At 40.6% G+C, this 23487-nt stretch overlaps 1 protein-coding gene across 1 annotated transcript in view; it reads right to left on the bottom strand.

Annotated features, from left to right (window-relative positions):
• The window catches only part of TTLL5 (tubulin tyrosine ligase like 5), a gene marked incomplete at both ends in the record, with an annotated part of 117359 nt that overhangs the window by 34810 nt on the left and 59062 nt on the right, over positions 1 to 23487 (bottom strand). Inside the window, one exon of the mRNA XM_079537529.1 lies at positions 16458 to 16612. Coding sequence (XP_079393655.1) covers positions 16458 to 16612 — 155 coding nt within the window. The remainder of the gene's footprint in view (positions 1 to 16457; positions 16613 to 23487) is intronic.

The raw sequence follows: 23487 nt of genomic DNA, 5'->3' as shown, positions 1-23487 counted from the left end.
GCAGCTCACGCCTCTCATTTAAGTCTCAAGAGGCAAATGAAAACTTAGAATTGGGCTACACTGGTGAAATCTAGAGCGCTTGAGAAGAATAAACAAACAGAAAAACAGACTATTGAGCTTGGGAGGATTAGAATTCAGGAGATGGGAGAGAGTACTCCAATTGCTCAGCCTCTGCTCAAGACTATAAATACCCTGCAGAGCTACATGACCCTGTCTCTATCAGCTTCCCAAAAGATGCAGGAGAGGATGGCATTACACCACAAGTCTTCCAGGGTTCCACCAGGATTGTGCTGTCTAAGCTTCGTACTTCTTGAGGCCCAAATGATTTTTGAGTTATGTTATTCGACTATGGAGTAGAGATGTCACGTTCTCCCAACTTCAGACAGTTTGTCATCTAAATACTAAACAGACAAAGCTAAACAACAGCATATGCCTCCAAATTCTACAAAATTTGCTCTGAAGTTCATGAAAGCAATCAAATTTGCTTGACATCCACTATACTTATCATTTTGTTGCAGTAAATGAAGACCCTCTTCAGGTGTCTTTTAGAGAAGCCTTTATAAATCTTGATAGCTTAGAGAATCTGTTTGTGGGGACAAAGCAGGCTGAAGTATAGAGTTCCCCGACATCATGCTTATAAATCTCAAGGCCAAAAACAATGGCCAGGTAACAGAACTTCACAAGAGAAGCAACACTTCTACATTCAGAATCTGTATACCTAGAGGAAAGGCCAGAATCTGTTCTGCACTTCAAGATCAAAGATGTGCAAATTCAATTAAACGGGAGCTGTCATCATCTGAAGGCTACTTGGGCAACTATAATATTAGGAGGAATGGTCCAATGAAAAGAGTATTGCAATGGCAATAGGAAGGCACATCTGATGCTACCAGCCAGCAACACAGCTAGAGTTGTATAACAGCTATCTGCAGAAACACAAACAAGTAAGAAAAAATACAAAACATGAACTAAAGGTCACTTGTGTGGGTCCTCGCTGTGACGCTGTATGCTTGTAGTTAGCAGTCTCCTGGTTTTGGATAATTCCCCAAGCACCGATACATGAGCAAAGAAAAGGTCTGAAAAAGATCTTTCTTTCCTTAAAAACCTAAACAATTTATCAACCTAGCTCCAATGTAATGAAGCTCAAGGAGCTGCCCATTAAAAAAAATAGACATACACAGTCCCCTAAGCCTGATGGACCTTACATGCTCACCCAAGAATCACCATTTTTCTCCATATTACAATTTTGATTCCTTATGAAGTTTCTGCTCTTCTCATCCCTCAGATAAACTTACATAAGGTAACAAGGTACGGCAACAAACAGACTGGATTTGAGTGACCTCTCAGTTGCTGAACAGACTGCTCTTCCTCCTCAGGTTCCTCCTGCCGTTCCATTACGCTGGAGTTAAGAGAGTATTTATTTATTTGCCTCCACCTTCTGTACGAAGAATTATTCACCTGCTGGGGCTCCTTGAACAGTAGGGTGGAGAAAAAGTAGGATGTGGCAACTGTGTTAGCACGCATTTTTAATGTCTATAAGCAACATGATTACAAAAAATGTAGCTGGGGAGTGGTGGTGCAATATGTTCAAAGCCATAATCAAATGCATAATAGTATGGGCTATTACTAGTGCAGAAATTGACCTAATAACTGTAGACGTTGCATAGACATGGCTAGCATATCACCCATTGCATATTTCTGAAAAAAAGACCACTGATACAGAGGCCACAGATATATACTACACACAAACACCAAAATACAAACTTTCAGCCATCTGAAGAGCAGCACAACACATTGGTACCAAAGCAATCCCAGAGTAGTTATTTTACATCTAGAAGATTTTCTAGAATCCCTGCAAGCCTAATTCACATATAATATTGTACTTGTACTGTAAGAGGTAAATCCTATTTTTCATCCAATATCCTTAGAGATCATGGAAGTTTCCTGGAAGTGCTTATTTCAGCCAAGACAAAACAAATTTGTACCCACATTCTTCTCAAGCTAAAACTGACAGAATTTCCCCAAGTCTGTAGAGCTCCTTCTGAGAATCCTCCAGACAAACCTGACTTGCACAAAAAACAAACAAACAAACAAACAAAAAACAACAAACCAAAACACAGCACACTTTTCAGTAGAGAAAAATACCTTAAAAACTAACAAGGTATTTTTCAAAAAACGTGATACATTTTGGTGGTAGCTAAAATGCAACCTCAAAAAAAAATTAACAGAACATCACTTTCACTTGAGTTACGTGCTATCTACTTCTAATGTTGAAAGACAAAGTATTTTTATAAAATCTATAGCCAACGTTGGAACAACAACAAAAATCACTGCATCTCTCCCCCCAAAGCTCCCATGCATCTGTCCACCACTATTACCACCAGAAACTAGTATCAACATACCAGAAATGGACTATAAAGATCTGCAATAAAAGAGTCGAAAAACTTCTATTTTTATAAAGCCTCACCTGAAAAAGCAAGCTGTTCAAGTACTGCAGAGCAAGAATCTCTCCATTTTTGGCACTTTGTCCTCCAGTGATTAATACCACAGAAGCACACTCCCTTGCCAGAGAAGACTATTCCAGTTTATGACAATTCTGGCCTCGCTGTTGTTCCTTTTTTGTTTTAAGCCGGACAGAATAAAATCCCGACTCCATTCCCAGTGCTGTTCCATAAATTCCCATCTCCTACTGGGATCTACCTACCTCTTCATATGCAGAAAAGAACAGAACTTAAGTATTGCCTATAGCATTTCCCATAAGCCAGTGTTTCCACAGGAAAATTCACTGAGGAGTTCATGTTATCATAAAGGAGTTCAATATTTAGTGTAAATAAACTGAAATAAAACACCTCCTTTCTAGCAGAGAAGAACTGGGTGAGCAAAGGGGAAGCTCCTAGCTAACTACCTCCAGCAGCTACTGCAGTGAATGGTGCCCACTCCTGCTTTGACAGGAATATTCAGCCCCCCACAATTCTCTGGATCTTAATTTCCTCACTGGAAAGATAATCTGGTCTCATCATTTTGAGAAAGGAATTCTGGGGCGTTATGGACATAAATTGCTGCCTACTTCATGTAGCCATTACAGAACAAAATAGTAAAACTACAACAATTACTTTGGGAGGAATCACTGTCCTGATTTTGGCTGAAACAATTAAAGCAGAATGGCAGTAATTTGATAAGCCAAAAAAAACTAAAGTGAACAAATTTGTTCCTCTAACGGGCCAAAGCAAGTGCAAGGTGTTTCCCTGATATGTGGCATGAAAGCACTCTAACCCAAAGGGTACAATAAAGCAACTCTATTGCTAATATCCACACTCTTGGTTTAATTAATTTTATTCCCCATTTATTTTCTCCATTCTGGCATGTGTAAAGAAGAATGTAATGCATGAAGGCTGGGGGCAGAAGTGCAGCACGGGCTGAGGCAGCATACCTGGCAGCTGCTAAAACAAAACTTCAAAGTCTCAGCTCCCTTTGAAAACCCATCAGGCAAGAACCATTCCTCCCCTTTAGCTTCTTTAGGACCTGGTACACTTAACCACTTCAGCATGTTTGGCAATTCTTTGGCCATTTCCAAAGCAGGTGCTGGAGTGGAAAATTGTGGGAGAGCCCCAAAACATCCAGTTGCCTCCCTCTTTCCTTAGCTGGCAGCAATGCACATGCTTACCAAGCAGGCCAGCAGATGGACCACAGTTATGTACAGTGAACAGGGAATTTGTGATTATACCACTGAAAGTACAAGAAAAAACTCAGGCTTACCTGGGTCAATCCTATCTTTCCCCACGAAGCTACCAAATCTGACAGCAGACAAAATCTGTCATTAAAATAAAGTGAGTAAAAGGATGCTCAGATAGTTAATGTACAGTACAAAGAACTGGTGTGATCTAAAAGGCAGTTCCCAGACTTAGGGTTTGTTGAAAGATCCCTCTCTGTGTCAGACCCAGGCTGCATAAGATGCTCAAGTTGCACAAAAACTTATGTAGATGACCTAGAGCTTGAGTTCTTACGCATGAAAATTCTGCTTTTTGCATCCAATGGCAGGCTAAGAGGTGGAGGATAAGCTCTTGTTTAATTTGCAGCATCTAGAAGTAGAATGTTTTAAATTCAGTCCCTTTGAACAGGCACACCTATTTGTGATGTGTCCTCCTTCAGTACAACCAGAAAAGTGTACGATACATTTGTGCTAGCTCTGCTGGTCATCCTAACTGAACACTCCGTCCATGTTTTCTCCTCAGGGGTTTGAGAAAGGTAGAATGGGATGGTGCTGCTCTCTTGCAAATCCAACTTTGCTCAGCTTCCTTAATGACTGATTGCTTCTGGACTGTACATGACCGTTGAATACTTCTAGTGACAGCGGAAACCAAAAGCTAAAAGCAGGTATCTACAGAGAAACGCAATAGCTTTCATAGGAATTTGTGGTTAAAGTTGAAAAAAATTATGCAATCCTATATTCCAGTCCAACCCAATCCCTTCTTCTGGAGCCAAAATGGAATTGTTTCCTACAGTATACAGAGAAAACTTTATAATTAGTCAGAAGCTCCCAGACTTGGGAACACAGATGGGAACCATGGAATCAGTACTTCAGGAATTTCACCAAGTGATTGCATGCAATGCTAAGCACGAACACATCAAAGATGCAGTTGCAGATGCTAAATCCTTATAAGGACAGACTAAAATATCCCAGCCACTCAGTGGAATAATGTCCTTTCAAGAGTCCCTTCCTTGCATAGATAAGGCACACCAGGAAAGGGCCATGACAATTGTATCAAATGTCCAAATGAGATCTTTATATGCCTTCTTTATACTACATATACTATACTTCACTATACTATATTATATGCACTATACTATACTTTATATGCCTCTTCTTTATACTTGATGCCTTTTGTGATGTTTCAGCCAATGTTCTAAACAGGACAGACTTTTCTGAGAAACACCAGTACTGCTACACTATTACAGTCTTGTTCTTTGAAGAGATAAATGTGGCTTTTGGATGCCTTGAGCTGAAAAGAGTAATATCTGCACAAAGGATAATCTTTTGTTGTGCACTGTGCTATTGGCTCTCTAGGGATTAGGCAGAGGTTAAGATAGTAAGCAATCTCTCAATTGCACAAAGGTGAAAAATGGACATCAGACCAAAGTTGGAACTAAATTACAAGAGTAGGTGTTACACGGTTTTGCTCCCTAGAAACATACCACCATTTCATAGTTCGAACTACTAGCAGGAATTTACATCATTCCAGAACGAGACCTGCAGATTACAAACAAATGCAGCAATACAGTTTTCTTTCCTTCCACAGAAATGCTCTTCAATAACACAGGCCTAATGATATTTATAGTCACATGTTCAGGTTCTACAATGCCCTAAGAGATAATAATACACTTATAAGGAATTTATTCTGTTTAGAAAACACCTATAAAGAAAACTGATGCATGACATGAATCATTTTGTCCCACACAACTTGTAACAATGTAGAAATCTGTGCATAACATCAGTTCACTTTCATATTTTATACTTTTGTATTTCATAGAATGGCTTGTGTTGGAAGCGACCTTAAAACAAATAGCTCCAACTCCATAATTAAATGCTTTAAATCACTCAAGTTAGCATAATCAGCAGAAAATTGGAATTTCACATGGAAATGAGATGACTCTGATCATTGGGGGGAAAAAAAAAATCAGTTATGTAAAACCAAAATCCTGAACAGAATGACAACATATTTTTTAAAAATCTAAAAATTGATTGAATTTAAATTTCTTGAAAATTATCCCGAATTAGCCCAACTACTAACACTCGACTTCCAAAATTATTTTGCTAATAAGATATTTTATTTGATATTTTTAAATGTGGTATATGCATTTATTCAGAGAAAATTAAACAAATTAAAATTAAGAACTGAAATACTTGTGAACATGAAGGAGTAACAAAGCCATCATTCTTATGGCTGTCAGATTAAATTAATTCCATGTTAAATCAAAGCTCCTCCATGAAGAAATTAAAAATTTAAAAAAAAAAAAAAAAAAAGATCAGCAGATTCTTAACACTCAAAACGAAACCCTACAACAGCTGTTCCAAACAATCCTAACAGGCAGCCCACTGCTTCATAGGGAAGAAACTTTACGTTCCTTGATATTTTGATATGAAATTCTGAAAACAGAAGCCTAAGGGTACCACTGTTAGTAGGACAAAAATCTCATCTCTTGGAGAACATTTTGGAGCTACCAAATGCAATTTTTTCTAATTAAGAGACGCATTTAGCAATGCACCTATCTTAAGAACAAAGCCTCTGAAGTACTGCTTTTGGGGTTCCTGGAGAGTTTCAAGAGCCTGTGCTTGTATCTTCCACACACACTATTTTCCCCATTTGATTCTTCCTAATGACTGAGATGGTGCTCTCTTTGTCATGCTCACTGCTTAAGTTGGACAGCCTTTAACTGCCGTTTAAAGTATCAGCCAGCTGAAGGTATTTATGGAAAAACCAAAAACTTAAGCATCATGAGTCTGTTAAAGAATCTTGCATCCAAGTATTTGCTAATGGAGCTGAGATCAGAAATGCATTCAATAAGAACACACTTGCTAGCAAAGAAGTTATTTCAAGCTTTTTGTAACACCGCAATTTCAGTTTTCAGTAGACTTGGATCAGTCAGGCTGCCTTGGCCTCTCCCCACCTGGTTTGCTTGTGGACAGTAAGGACAGTAATTGGATGAGAAATGCTAATAAAAGCTCAGTACATTCAACGGGAGAGTTTCTGGAAATTGGTAACTTTAAACATTACCTGGTGGTTGTTTTATTTATTTATTTTTAAGGAGGATATTCGTCATCCAACTATTGTTACAGAATGAACATCTAGGAACAGCTGCTAATGATAAAGGATCCTGGATACATTGGTATTTCCACATAATTCTTAATTTATCCTACTGCTGTAGAGCCTACCTTTACCAGTATGCTTAAAAATCTTTGTAATAAGCACTGGTTCTGGACAGCCCAATGTCCAGCCTTTCTAAGCTACTGAAATGCATTCTATCTTATTATCAGTCAAGTCCTCTCACCCAGAGCATTTTGGTCAAACTGCTTCCTGGCTGGCAGTATACAGCATTAGGTAAAGACTAAGAAAACACCACCAGCACTACTCACTCACACTATACATACCCTAAACAAAAACTGGCATTCCCCAGGGGAGTTCTTCAGATCACACAATTTGTGTGTATACTTCAAAAACCTATGAGCTAGTAAGGAGGATCTCCTAACAAAGCTGTCACCACATACACATGGAAGTTGAAATACTTTCCGACTTTTTAATGCCTTTTTTTTTTTCCCCTCCTCCTTTTTCAAAAGAGTTTTTTGGCTTTTTTTTTTTGTTGTTGTTAAATGTTGGAGCCCTGCATAGCTCACAAACGGCTGCTGATTGATACCTGCAGCCCAGAGAAGCCCAGAGAATAACAGGCTGTTATGGAGCCAATAGAATATAGCAACATAGAATTCACCAACTCCTGTGTCAGCTACAAAACCTCCCCAGTCCGAAAGGTAGGGAAAATTAGGTGACAAAATAGGACCTTCATAGGAAAGGCTGATTAACACTTTCAGGGACAGGAAAGGGATTTCTCTCCACTCTTGGAAGGTAATTCCTGTTATATCACAGGACAACACATCAAAAAGTATGGTGTTCATCCTGAACAAGCCAAGCCAAAGCATGACTTTGGCTTGGATGGAAAACGTGAACACATACTGGTAGTGGAAACTTCGCTGTACAAGGGAAGATACCCCCAAAACAAAGTCTAACAGGAAGAAGAAAAAGCCTTTGGCCCCTTTTGCTACCTTCTGCTCTGGCATTCTTTTTTGGTCACTGAAACCCCTGATTTATCTGAGTTTGACTTCAGGCTCTTTGGCTGCTGAACTCAGAGGGTTGTCCAGGGACTGTCCCACAAGAAGACTGCCTTCTGGAAAGGCTTTCCACATGGATCTCAGATCATACACTGCTCCCAGCATCTGAAAGGCTTACTGAGAAAGAAAAATCGAGTTAGGATTATCTTGCTTTCTCAGCTGCAGAGCATGGTATCTCCAACACAGAGACACCTTTGCTCTGAGCAGTAACCAAACTTTCTAGTATTAAGACATCTGTTCCTTCACTCTACACAAATCCACTTCTTTGTCACCAAAAGGTACAGTGCAAACTCAAACCTCAAAAATATTCACCATGAGTTCAGCTTCAGGACAGCCCTGGAGAGCATAAGGCAAATGAAGGAAGGGTTGCTAAACTGTCTTGTCCATTACAAGACTAGCTTAAAAGGGACTATCCATTGTTACGAAGCAGAAGTTTGCTGTGTGTCTACTGGAGTGGATTCAGAACAATGCACTCTGAGGCTTCAAGTGCCTTACGGTGACCCACAGGAACAGCACAGTTCAAAGATGGGCCCATTCAATCCCTGTTTTCTTAGGTCACACGGACCTACCTTAAGATCATGACAGAAAGAACACTCTTCTGGGAAGCTTCCCAGTGCCCTTCTCAGTCACACAACTGTGAACTAAATCCAACAGCTGTGGCATGGTAGCATTTCCATCTCACTACCTGCAGAGCCAAAGCAATGGACAAAACTTGAGGTCCCTGTGTGGGAAAGAGCCAGGAACGGATAAAAATATTGTTAAAAAATTAGGAAAGGGGAGAAACCAGACATTCGTGGGATTCCCTGACAGCTCCGTGCAGAAGGAAGGGCTGGGCTGGAAAAAACAGGGCCCCAGGTTCCTGCCAAACTGTCTGAGGCCTGTCCTTTCCAAATAGCTCAAGGAAACAGCCAAGGCTCCTTTGTAACCCTTTCAGAACTCTTCTACAGAGAAAGGCTGCTTTAGGCAGAGCAGCTCCTGCAGAGCACTGGGCTGCTGGGGTATCCTCTTTCCTAGAAAGCCCAGAGAGGCAGAGCAGTTGATCTCCCCACCAAAAACTACTGAAGTGAGAGCTGTGGCCACATTAACCCTTTGCCCACCACTCTGCAAAGCAATTTCTAAGTGGTGATTGGGAGATTTAACTAAATACAGAGAAAAAGGAGATCTGCAGATGACTTTACAATATAAAGCACACAGAAACTCTACAGAATACTTTAAAGTTCTAAGATTAGGGATGGCTTGGGAGAGAGGGTATAAGAAAAGATCCTAAAAGATTTAAATTAGGTCTATACTAAATTAAATGGTTACTAGAACCATGAACAGCATGTAGCTTCTGTCACAGCCAACAAAATCTATTAATATGAGCTAAAAGCCAGAAGAGAGTTCATTGGTGAGAATTAAAAAAAAAGAATCACTTCAGCCTGAACTGCCTATACCTGTTTCTCAGTGTTACATTAACTGCATAGTCAAAGAAAAACAACCATATATTAATGAAATCTCAATGTTTAGCATGGTCAGAAGCCAGCAAGGTATAAGTATATGCAAGTTATGAGTTAGATAATAAGTTAAAAATGACAACATCACATAAAATCAGTGTTTCACTCCTACTTGATGTACTGCTTTCAAGTCCTGTCATCTGAATAAAGACAGCCAGCAAATTATTTGAGGGCTGGAAGACTTCCATTCAGAACTTGAAAAAGAATGGGTCTGTTTAGTTCAGGAGAGACAAGTAAGGAAAGAGACGATAGAAACATACAGAATAAATAGTGCGGAAAATAAAGAAAGCACTTCTGTCTGCCTTGACATATTAAAGGGGCAGAGACTAATGGCAAATTTGAAAAAAAATTATAAAGGAAGACTTTTGCGTAATACAGAATTCACCTGTGGAACTCACTGCTACAGCTCATGAATGAGGCAACAACCTTTCCAGACAGTAAAATGTGATTAATGACAACAACACCCACAGCAAGGCTACCTATGTAGAACAGAAAATATGGTGAGAAATGTAAGTCAGCCATCAGCAGCTGGAGGGCCAAAGCAAGTTTTTCCCAGAGACAGGAAATTTATTTGCTGCTAGCCAAAAAGTTCTGCACTTTTACTGACGATATTAGTGCTAGTTACTGCAAAGGACAAAATAGGTGAAGTATAAAGATTAGCAGACTGATCCAGGATGGCAAATCCTATGTTTACATTGGAGAAAGGTCAGTTAGGGGAGGCAGGTGAAAAGAAAGAATCAAAAACTGTGATGCTGTATTATCTTTAGGGAAGGCATAAAAATGCTGTTAACTGCCCTCCACCTACCAACACAGGCTGCGTGGTGGGAATAATGGAAAAGATCTTCATACCTTCTCTGAAAGGAAGTCATAGTAAGTCAGAGCCAGGTGCTGAAAGAAAAACCTGTCCTCTCACATTACTAGGACTATTTGCAAAAAGCACAGTTGCCCAAGCTCAGCAAACCCTCAGAGGTAACGCAGATGCTGTGCCCCTTCACTCAGATGGAACCAGCCCCAGGAATGCCCCAGGCTGCAGCTGCAGGCCATGCACCAGTCTGCTTGCGCCCTGCTCTGCCCTGATGCAAAGACTCAGCTCTCACCTCCAGCTCCCAAACCCAGCACTGGCTCCTGCACTCTTGCTGCACTCAACCCAAACCCCCTTCGCCTCTGGAAAGGGTCCTGCGATTAATCTCACTTATTACCTCGGAAAAGTAACAGCTCAGCGGCTGCCAGCCAAGTCCGACTCAACAGCGTCTGGGGAGCTGAGGCTGCAGGGCCAGGCCTCAAACTGTCTGGGCAAGTCACGAGCTTTCCGCCTTTCCTCTCCCAGAGGCTCCAAGCAGCCAGAGCCAAGGCCTGGCTGTGGGAAGCAGGGATCCTTCGAGGCAGTGCCAGCCTGCGGTAATGAGGCTCGGGGCAATTTCCAAGCAGGATGAAAGTAATTGAACCTGCCATCACACATTTCTTCAGCGTGACCAAAATATATAAGAAATAATACAAGACAAGCCATGTATTTATGAAGGTGTAGTCAGCCAGTTTGCCTTGAAAGTTAACAAGTTGTCACCAGAGACCCTGGCAGATGCTTAAAGACAAAGATCAGAGATTACCGGGGAGGTGGAAGGCTGCTCCATGCACTACTATGTTGTATATAATAATACCACATAATAATCTAATATGAAAAAGGAACTCGTACAAGCCAGAGACAGGGAGTGCTGCAAGAACGTAAAGCTACTCATGTAGAATTTCTGTTTTTCGCCCTCCATCCTCAAATTTCCTCTCAATATAGTAATTCTACATCAACCCCCAGACTCAAGGCTCCCAGAACTACTGTTTCTCAAGGGCCATAAGTGAATACGGTTGTGACAGAGCTGCCCAGGAGGACCAGATGGGGTCACAGAAAAAATAAAAATAAAAAAAATCATTACACCCATTCTCACTTATTCTCCCATGGAAATAGTGAAATTTAATTAATTTAGGCGTATAAGAAAGACAGGAAGAAAATCCAGGCAACAGTAATCAGCCTTGTGTATGTTCTAATGCAAATAGCCCCTCTTACTAAAGAGGGACTTTTCTATACAAGCCTTCCTAAACACAACACTCATCCCTGCAAGCAGCGTGATAAAAGGACACTGTGAGCTGGAGGCTCTCACAGTGGTTTAACAACTGAGGGAAAGCAGCATTGGAATGATCTGTGTGAGATTTGCCTCATAATGAGGACTCCTGATCAAGGATAGCACTCTGCTGTTGTTAGGTATTAGAAGGGCCATCTTTACAGCAGAAGGAAAGAAAAAGACAACATAAGCATGAAGAACTCTAGAAGAGTGGTGTAGTGCAGAAAGACTGAGTTCATAATCAGACATTTCCTCAACGGGAAAAAGAAAAGGGAGAAACGGTATTAGGAGAAAGGAACAGGGAAGTCAGTGCTGGCACAGAACTAGTATTGGTCATGTTCTGCTGCTGCTGCTTTGGCACTTCTGTGCTGCCTAGTTAGGGAGGTGTTAAGGTCACTGCAGAGTTTCTTGAAACTGAAGGTCTGTTGTGGCCATCAGTGCCTGCTGCCTTCTCTCTTCATTTCCTCCAGAGGCATCAGTGCAGTACAGTCTCTTCACAGTCAGCGTGCACCCAGCTGCTATGCAAACAAACAGGCTCCAGCCACTTGGCAAGTGGAGCACAGGACAGAGGATGGACAGTCTCTACCTGTCCAGAGACAGCAGGGAGCTTGAGACATGCTACTTGGAAGACAGGAAAGTTACCACTAACCCTTGAGATGCAGAACTACAAGGCAGTACACATGCAACAAAGAGAAACAGGTATATTCTTACAAAAATGTAGCATTAACTGCCAAGATTAATACAATTATCACATCTTTCAATCTCAGACGAAGATGTGATTTTAAGACGTGCTGGATTTACCGTGCCCGTGTTGATTTGCACATGAGCAGTAAAATACATGCAGTGCAGCCCACAAGCACTTATATGAATGCTTTAACTATACAGTGGATGGGCAGCACATCTAATTCATAGAATCACAGAATCATAGAAGGGCCTGGGTTGAAAAGGACCACAATGAGCATCTAGTTTCATTCTATGAAATGATCATTCTTGTTTCCTCTGGACCTCCTCTTAGAGCTCCATGTCCTCCCTGCACAGGGGGCCCCACGCCTGGACACAGTACTCCAGATGGGGGTAATTCTTCCAGAATGCCTCAGGTTCACTGCAGATCAGAGCTAGACAATTAGGGGTTCCTGAAAGCCTAGGATGCCAGATATCTGGGTGGAATCTTCTGCTTTCCCAACCCACTCAAGATTTCCAGGCAAGAAATAAAATAGAACTACAAAAAGGAGAACCTGTTTTGGAACCTGGACACATGGCAGGTATATGCACACACCCACAATGCCCTGAACTGTTCTTATCACTACAAATGACAGAACAACTTAAACATAGAAACCCCTAGATAAGAAAACTGAAAAACACTGTTTTCAGCATTTAACTCAGTTCAGGGAGCCTGTCAACAAAACATCATTTCTTGACGAGCCTGAGCACCTTGGCTAAGAAGTGAGCTAAGAAATATTTGCGGCATGTTAAACAACGAGAAGAGCAGAATCCTTTGTTTCTGACTTTAATAGCAGTCAGAATCTAAGCTGTCTGGTATAAGTTGGAGTGCCATTTTAGCTTCTCACTGATGACAGAGAAGCTCGCTTGCCTGCCTCCCTCAACCGAGTTAGATAAATCTGTCAAAAGATACAAGGAAAAAATATGCAGAGCTAGATTGGTTGTGTCTTTAGTTTTGAGAAAGCCGTCCTGAAAGACCCAGGAGCTAATGAAACAAAGGTTCTGGAAAAATACTGGCCATGTATCACTGCTGAATGCTTGCCAACACACTGCCTGTGTGAGTTCTAAAACATGAACCTGTGCAAGGATGGCAGAATCCAAGCTGTCCACTGACAACACAGAAATCTGTACTAATTAGAAAGATTTCTCTCTCATTAGCTTTGGCCCAGGTCATGGAAATTAAGTGATTTGCAAAGCCCAAAAAACTCTTTGAGAACAGTTTCAAAAACAAGTGAGATACCACTGGCGATTCCAGTGCCAGAAGCTTCTAGGAAAGCCTACCACCGGTGATTATGCAACTATTTGCCAACAGTACTCAGAAATTAGTTGAGGTTCTAAACAATAAATTTTGTTCTCTTAAACAATATTTTCTACCTTTATTGTGCAACTGAAAATGTCTTCAGGAGCTGACCATTGCCACATTTCTAGTCAGGTCAGTGTTAGGAAATCAGTTCCAGTGGATAGTAAGAAATCACTTTCATTTTTGTTGTTCTTAGGTTACATTATTAATGTTAGGATAAAATCATATGCAGCAATCTTAAACACTTTCCTTATAAAGTGCATAACTAACCTGTTCACGTGGCTAAGGCAGAATGTGACTAAGTAACATTTCTTACTGGCAGAGTAAGAAACTGAGACAGATTGGAATAAGACCTTCAGGACTATGGTTACAGGAGAGAGCAGGTTTGGCAGAACTGCAAAGAGCTATAGAGGGTAATATAGGCCAGGCTACAGCAAACATGGCAAAGGGCCTCTAACAGCCATGTTACAGAAGTCAAAAGTGAATCCCTATGCAACTTGGAACATCACACTTCTTGTACTTTCTTCATCTCGGACGTAGTGAAAGCCTAAACCTCAGTCTGACTGGGAACAGAGACAAAGCTTATAGGAAGTAACTAAAAAAAAAAAAGTCTTAAAAGGGACTGTGCTATAGATGAATATATATATATATAACATTTTAACATATCCAGTGTTGTTCTCTGTCGCGGTATTACAAAGTCAAGATTGCCTTTGTCTTTTGGCAGAGCTGACTATTAATTTGGCAACTCTTCTACAGAGGTTACATTCAACCACAAAAAAAAAAATGGAGAACTAACTTCTGCTCAAAGAAATTTAGATAAATTGTACTGGGGGAGCTGAAATTAAGGAGAAAAATTTATTAATAATAGCCTGAATCTCATAGCTCACAAGTATCACAATAAAATTTTCAAGCAAAACTCAGAAGCGGCAGAATGGCTTAGTTTTACCATACAGCTCTGCAAAAACTGTAGTGACTGAGTTTCAGAGGCAGATGTTTGAACTGGAGCCAAATGGAAGCCAGATAAGAGACCCATTGACAAAACATTTCCATCCTTGCTAAATTCTACAACTGCTAGACAAGAACCTCAATGGAAGAAAACAGGAAGCTTTTCTTCACATAGTCATCCAGTACTGAGCACAGGCTGACACTCATTAGATGACCCTCTGTGAACTGCTGAGCTCCAGTGTAACAGACTGAGCAGCAAATTAGTCATTTGAAATACTAGCTATTTCAGCATATAATGATCTTGATGCTCTTTTTGGAATTCTTGCATTAAAAGAAAGTTCACAGCCCAAGTAATCCAGCGTTGTCTCAGGATATTTTTTCTCCATATTCATGAAAAACTTCTAATTACCAGTATTCTGGACATTTTAGGCAAGCAGCCATGAAAATAAAGTAATTCAGCAAAGGGTCTTACGGTGTCTTTCTGTCTCTTGGTTTGAAAATAGTGAGGATGACTCAAGTACTGAAAGACCAAATGTTTCATAAAAAGTTTGACAACAGAATCTTATACCAGCCATACACTTCTGAAGAACTTTTGGATCCTTGTATAGAAATAGAACAACTTCTACAAGCATTAAGCTACACATAGAATGCTAGATGAGGCACAGTTCAGAGTGCAGCTCTGGACATTAAAGCTAGGTTGTCAGACCGGCAGGTATCAACATATGACAGAAATGGCTTCAGAGAAAGGTGGTAACTACTGTGCCTTCTGTGGAGATTCATAGAAGATTATGACTGTAATTCCTTTCCAACAATGTCTGAATCCATGCAAAGGTGCAAATAGAATTGAGAAACAAACAGCCTATGACAGCCTGCACTCTGCTGCTCCCTCAAACTGTGTAGGAGAGGAAGGCAGCTTACACCTGTTGGATAGGTTCTTTATTTGGATTAGGTAATAGCTACCCTGGCTGGTCTCCAAGAGCAGAATCACCACCTCTCTTAATAACTGCAAACCCCAGAGGCAAACGCTGTGCTGGAACAGAAACAGGCCAGGAATTCATTTCTCACATTCCTCCTCTTTAGGCAGGACGAAAAGCAGTGACTGACGAAATAAGAAATTTTTTTCTTGAGCTTTCCAAATCCCATTCCAATCCTTCTATTGAAGAACCCATTTGGGAAAAGATGACCATTCAGGTCACATGCTTTCTATACTGTATATCTGCCTTTCTGACCTTCCCCCATTTTCCAGTAATCAATTAGACGAATTAATATTTTCACTTGTACATTGTTTTCTAGGCCTAAATGCATGTTGTGGAAGTCCTGCCTCGTTATTGAATTTAAAAGGACAAAAAAGCACTAGCAAATGCAGAAATCAGATGTCTTAAGCAGTTCTGAGCCTGTGTCCAGTCTAGACTTCTGCAGTAGGCTCACCTGGCACTTAACTTCCAAGATCTAGAATCCTTGGGGTAAATAGCTTTTTTTTTCCTGCAGAATCACAATTCCCTGAGTCCCATGAGTGTATCAGCCACAAATACAAATTCCAATGTCCAAAACTAATAAAAAGCAGAAGGAAGCCATCTGAAAAGGAACCTTAATAAAACACTACAGAGTACTGCTCTATTTTTAAACAATAGAAAATTGATATTCAAAGAAAAAGCATGAAGATGAGTCCTTGGTGGAGATTTCTACGGCATCAGGTAAAAGTTTGCATTCTGCTTATGTCTTGACATCAAAGCACCAAAACTTATAGAGATGAGAAATAATTAGAGAAAAGAAACTGACATTTTCCTTTTCCCTCCCTTTCCATGTGTTCATCTGTTTACTCATTCCGCCACGAAACTGCTGGTACTAGGAACACACGTTAGTTTTCATGAGCCTAATTCCTACCGTAGTCCTGAAGAGAAAAAGTATTTGTCCTTAGGCCAAATCTTCTGAGCAAGAGATCAAAAAAATTACGGATGAGCTTCTGAGTACCATGCACTCCCCTTCAAAAACATGGAGCATCAGTTTTAACTTACCTGACTGCTGAAGAGATGCATCTTCTGTCATCTGTAAGAGTGTCTGACTGAACAGCCCACAATGGCCCTTTTCTGTTGAGCACTGATCGGTAGCCTGGGGGCACAGCTGCATTCCCCTTGCCTACAGCTCCACTTGCTAAGTTCAAGCTTGTTAACTGCGGAGGCAATGACAAAGACATCAGAAACCATTAAAAACCAAGAAACGTACAAAAGATGGCACTAAGCATACCTTAATACATACTCTATCCAGTAAGTAAAAGCACAGAGGAGGAAAAAGACAAGAATCAGGCAAAAATCCTAAAGCAGGAAAACATATCCTGCTATAGAACTGATAACAAGGACACAGTTAAAAAAAATTTCTATATTAAAAAAATAACTCTGCAAAAGACAGGTGCTTATATTGCACTTTCTGAACTCAGTGTTTCTGTCCAGTCATCACAAGTTATGTCACCGAATAAGGTGCTTATATTGCACTTTCTGAACTCTGTCTAGTCATCACAGGTTATGTCACCGAATAAGCCATATGCACTCTGTCCTCTCCATACCCTACTCCACAGTAAATGCACAACGCATCAACATATGCACATCTGATTTAAAACTCAGTGTCTAACTCTATCACACACAAATGAACATTTCTACCCACACCACCTTCAAATTGTTCACACAAGTAGCTATATAAAATAGTCAACGATAGCCTAAAGTCAGATTTGGTATAAGTTTGTTTTATCAAATTCTAAAGAAATCATGAATTTGTTTTAAGCATCTAAAACATATTTCATTGTTTCTTTCTCTAAACATTCTTCACATGTCTTCTGAAAGGATCGAACTGTGAGCATACACAGCCTGCTGGTCTGCAGAAGAGAGCCTAAGTTCATACAGTAAAGGCAACTATTGCAGAAGTTTAATAATGCACCTTAAAACATTTTATGAATGTTGAAAACGCTATAAAGGCTGACGGTCTTTAACAATGTGATCACGTATTGCTTTTTTAGAAGTACAGAACAACTATGCACTAAGATTAAGGTCATATGGAAAAGGCAACTTGTTTGTATTACCCCACTCATTTCTGGGGCAGCTGAAAGGTGTGTAACCAATGGCACACAGGACAACTGGAAAGAACTGAAAATCTAGCCCTGTATCTACTCCAGATCTCAAAGGTAAGTTATCCAATTGTAACTTAACTTCTTATAAATGCATAAGCATAGCTTGCAAATTCCCAGCTTTGCTACCCTAACAATGCTCTTTTACCAGTGTTTGCATGGAATTACTCTAATTAAAACAAGTATATACAAGCTGCGTTGCGTGATGCTGCATTCACACCTACAAGTCTTATGCAGAACTGCACAATCCATTTGCTCTGATTGAACTCTAGAACATAAACTAACATGGTAATTGGCAACACAAGATGATGTCACCCTTTCAATAATTTAGTACTATAAGGCATTTAGCCACTTCCTGAATTCAGAAAACACTTCAAGTTCTGGACAGAATTAATTTATTGCAATTACACACTGTTCTTCTGCCCAGTTCTCCAAAAGGATCCTCCTTCTGCCATATTCTTTCCCAGTTATATCCTATCCCACTCTTCCTTCAGCCTGTGCATAATTCTTCTCATTCATTAAGTTACAGTTTCCAGGTCTTACAGTAGAACACACTGGGCAAGCTTAGAAATGAGCAGTGCTACCCACTTCATATGGAAAAGAGCATTAGAAGTCACTTTGGCCCCTCTGCTTCGCCTTTAAATTTAAGCCTTCTGTAGACTTAATTATTTAAAGCCTTTTCATTGCAACAATAGAAAATATCAAATCAGTACTAGGTCTTATAGTGCCAGACACCATACAAATACACAACAATGACAGTTTGTGGCCACCACGTTTTTATGATCTGAACAAAAAAAAGCAACCACGAATAGTAAATGAGGAAGACAGAGGCCAACATTGTACATGAAACAAATAGTATATATACAATTCTTAGCTTGTCAGTAACAGCAGTCACAACTTTGCTCGTAAAGAGATGTAAAACTACAATGACTTTAACCAGCCTTTTCTCGCCAGCATTCTGATACCAAGACACATCGAATCTGATGAATTATCAGCTCATCCCTGCTCTATTAATGTGATATGCTTTCCTCTCTAATATTATAACCACTATTTTTTTGAAAGCTGTTTTTCTAAGCAAAGCAGGTGAGCAAATAGTTTCGTGTAGGTAAAAGGGATGTTTCACACATTCCAGAGAGACAGGTGTTTAAAATACAGCAGGATTAAAGACAGGCAAGGGATTCAGAATGAGGGAGAGAACACCAGCGAGATAGTAAGGTCTGGCTGCTGCCAGCCCACCCAGATGGGTGTTACTTCTTATTACTGTGCCATGTGCTGAGACATTTCAGCTGCTGTAATTAGCTTGCCAGGACACTGCTTCAGTGGGTTGCTGAGGGAACCCCAACACATCTGTGCACAGCAGTGGTTTCATTCTCCAGTTATTAACCCTCCAGTACACCTGACACAACAGTATCCTTCATACAGAGGCAAATACTTAGCAACAAATAAATTCTTTGGTTTAAAAAAAGATATTGTATGGTACCTGGACAAAAGCAGATACTGAAAGCTCCAAAAAGAATAGCTTATAGCTTCAAAAATAGGAGTAGCAGGAAAAAAAAAAAAATCTAATAAAAGGACTAATGTAGTTCAAAAGGAAAAGACGTTAATTTACATGGATGTACAAGAAGAAAGCATTTTTTCTTTGTTTTTAATAACAAGTTTGAAAGTGAGCAATACACTTGCCTTCTTGACAGTAGAGATACATAAGCTTAAAAGAACCAGATGTCCATGGTCTTGCTTAATTCACAGAAATATTTTTCTGAATAAATTTAACAAAAACAAAAGACTCAACTCTTGTATCCAGTACTTTTGGGTATCATTCTGTAACCTTAATTTAATTCTTGATCTTCTTTATAATTGAAAGGGGAAATTATATAGAAAGTTATAAAGGTTGGAAAAGACCTCTCAGATCATCTAGTCTAACAGTCATCTACCACCTATGTTACCCTCTACACCGTGTCCCTCAGTATGACATCTAAACATTTCCTGAACACCTCCAGGGACACTGACTCTATCAGCTCCTTGGGCAGCCCATTCGAGCACCTGACCACTCTTTCAGAGAGGAAACTTTTCTTAACATCCAACCAGAACCTCCCCTGGTACAACTTGAGGCCATTCCCTCTTGTCCAATTGCTTTTACCTGGGAGAAAAAGCTGACCTTCAGCTCACCACATCCTCCCTTCAGGGAGTTGTAGAAGGCAACCAGGTCTCCCCTGAGCTTCCCCTTCTCCAGACTAAACAATTCCAGTTTCTTCAACCACTCCTTGTAAGACTTGTGCTTCTGTCCCCTCACCAGCTCTGCTGCCCTTCTCTAAACACACTCCAGGGCCTTGATGTTCTTCTTGCAGTAAGGGGCCCCAAAACTGAATACAGTACTCAAGCTGTGGCCTCACCAGCACTGAGTGCAGGGGGATGATCACCTCCCTGCTCCTGCTGACTGCACTATTTCTGATACAAGCCATGATGCCACTGGCCTTCTTGGCCACCTGGGCACACTGTTGGCTCATGTTCAACCAAGCATTGACCAATCACCAGGTCCTTTTCTTCTGCACAACCTTCCAGCCACTCTGCTCCAAGCCTGTAGCACTGCATGGGGTTGTTGTGACCAAAGTGCAGGACCTGCCACTTAATCTTGTTGAATCTCATCCCATTGGCCTCAGCCCAGTGACCCAGCCTGTCCAGACCCCTCTGTAGGACCTTCCTACCCTCAGGCAGATCGATACTTCCTCCCAACTTTGTGTCATCTGCAGACTTACTGAGGGTGCACTCAGTGCCCTCATCCAGATCATCAATAAAGATATTAAGCAGGATGGGTCCCAATATCAACCCCTGAAGTACACCAGTCATGACTGGTCACTAGGTGGATTTAATTCCACTCACCACCAAACTCTTGTCCTGGCTCCCCAGCCAGTTCTTTACCCAGCAAAGAATGTACCTGTCCAGGCCATGGGCAGCCAGCATCCCCAGGAGAGTACTGTAGGTGACAGTGTCAAAGGCTTTGCTAAAGTCTAGGTAGAGACAGCTGGGCCAGATCTCCTGGCTGTCCCACATGTGCCATGAAATGATATCTCAAATAAAAAAAAAAAGGAAGAATGAAAACCAGCATTTTGTGGACAAATAACCTTTTAGAAATCACAAGCGAGAGTCTAAAGAGGAACTTTCACATTCTTGATCTACATTACACTATTTTTTCAATAGCTTCTCTCAATCACATTAGAGTACTTGATCTTTCCTTAAATGAAATTCACCTTGATCTTGTTTCAAATAGGCCAAAGAAGCAGATATTCTACTTTTTCCAAAGTAGCAAATGTTAACAATAGTAATAATAAATGAGCAAACAACTCAGTGCTACAGATCAACCTTCAAGGATTCAGGTAAAGAGTCCCAAAAGATCAGGTGTTTTTCTTATCAGTTTGCAAGACTCAACCAGCGGACACATCACTGCTTGAAGTTGTTGCTATGCCTCTTCTGGCAGTATGGTAAAGTAACTTAAATATTCACTACGAACAGCCTGAACAGCAGATCCTGAGTTTCACTATCACTGTGTTACAGCAGTGAGCAAACAACACAGCACAAAGATGCCTACTTCACTCTCCCCAGTTGACTGTTGTAGTATTTTTCTGCCAGAGGTCAGTCATATCCTGTTGCCTATAAACAATGTGCTGAGGACAAAAGATCTACAGACTATGAGGCCATTTCTTCTGTTTGGAGCCACATTCACGTCTTCTCTATTTCACACATCTCAGGCTTCTATTTGGGTCATTCTGACTGGTGAGGAGGAAAAGGAATCCTAGAGGTCAAGACAGTTTGAAGATCAAGACTAAGAGAAAGGCAAAAGGATGCAGTCATCATAGACTTTATAGTTTCTTCCAGAAAAGCCTTCAATAGGATGAAGAGTTTATAATCTGAAACTGGAAGAAACCTAACACCCCCGAATTTGGAGCAAAATATACACTACCAAAAAGTTTCAAGTTTGATTATTTTAACAGTTCATTGAAAAAAGTCCATTCTTTTAAAGAAAGATGGGACATGGATTGAGGTTAAGACATATGTAAGTTAGAAGAACATTGGAGTTACGAACAGACCAGAATCTTTAAGTTTTGGTGCCTCAGACAGAATAAGACAACACTACATAATAAGCTCAAAGAAGAAAGCGTGCCATTAGAAAACTAAAAAATGTGTAAAATGTCTAATAGTTTGTGAGATCTTCTCCTTGGTCTCTTGATCTACCTTACCCTGTATGCTTAGTTTGACTTCAAGACCCACCTTCCACCTGAGTCAATCCCTAATTTCCTATTTTATTACTTATTACTGTTCATCCATCAATGCAATCTTTATATCCAAATAGTTTGTAAAACAAATATTTCTTCTTTCACTACCTGGCTTGCCTAGTCACTGCATTCTCACCTGCCAACCATTCCTTAGGCATACATTCCCCCAAAGCTTTTGGGATCAGTGAAATATTCACATCCCAGGAATAGAGGTAGGAGTTAACAACATACCATATTAAAAAACGTAGATCTTTGTTGCACTATTTCAATTTGTTTGTTCAGCTTCAGAGATGGCTGACATACACTATAATAATATAAATATTCTTTATTAATCTGTCCCCTACCCACTTTTCACGTTACATTTCCTTGGCTTCACCACAGAGAACCCATGTACATCTGCGATCTAGCCCAGGCCCGTATGACTTAATCTAGCACAGCACCCAGGTCTTCCAGTACTACTGGAAATTGTCCATCCGCATTGCAGCCCATCTTCCTTAAGGTACTGAGAGGCTGAAATCCAACAGAAAATTTCAATATGGGAAGTTGACTCTTTTCTGAAATGTCAACAGAAACTCCAAACCAATCTCAAACACAGACACTTTCACTGTCTGAGCAGCTGACATAAAATACACCTACTACAAATTCTTTGGAGAAATCACACAGTACTGATGTTTTTGTAGGGCTGCCTTCTTGTGACCCAGGTCAGCTTGCTGACCACACCCCATTCACTAAAATAGCTTCATTTTATACTCAGATTTGAAGTTGTAGGGGCAACCAGTCAGAGGGGAAGAACTGGGGCTAAAAGGCTGCAAAGTGTGAAATCCGTGCGTGTACCAAAGCTGATCTGGCCAAAGGCCTGTGACATTCCTTCTCTGCTTGCTGAGCTTACCAGCTTACAGGATATACATATGCATACAGAGCAAAAGCCTTCCAGTCTCCAGAAAATGTTCCAGACAAAGACCTGCCAGAGACATTCCTGGGAAACCTGACAAACTTGCAAATTCCTTTGTAGAGTCTCCAGCGTATGCATCCATTTAACAATGAAAAAAACTCCTATGTTCATACTGCTGCTGTGGATTGCTGAACTCCCCTCTTCCTCCTCCTGAGAAAGTCAGGCTTTCATTTAGACACTGGCTCCAAACTTCCCAGCAGTAGTGATTTGGATAATGCATATTTGCTCATCAAGGTGTAATCCTTCCCATAACAGAAGCACTAGCTGCTCAGCCTGACCCATTTAGTGACTGTAGATCTGCAAACATTGCTGCACTGTAACAAAAGCCTCTGCTCCTGTTCTCTTCAGCAACTCAGAGCAGAAGGGTCCAATTCTGGCACTGCAGAAGCCACACTAACATTTTTGCTTCCTACAGCCTCTGCTGATATCATTTGTATTACTGAATCTACAAGCTAGCAGCATTAGAAGTCATGTCAATTCTTGTGTTAACAGCTTGAGAATGAGAAAAAGATGGGGCCCTGCAGCAGTACAAACAGCTTTGTGAAGAAAGAAAAAAAAAAAAACACCTCAGGCTTCATCTCTTGGGCTCTTGCTCCTCTTCCTGGTTATAGACTGAGATGTCTTCTTCCTCTGTCTTCCTCTATGTCTCCTCCTCACTCTCTCAGAAGAAGGGTAAAAATCAACTAAATGGTTACGTAAGGAAAATAAGT

This window comes from Tetrao urogallus (assembly GCF_951394365.1).
Source record: "Tetrao urogallus genome assembly, chromosome: 6".
NCBI classification, from domain to species: Eukaryota; Metazoa; Chordata; class Aves; order Galliformes; family Phasianidae; genus Tetrao; species Tetrao urogallus.
Note: the sequence above shows the minus strand (reverse complement) of the source record. Positions and strands in the feature narration are given on the sequence as shown.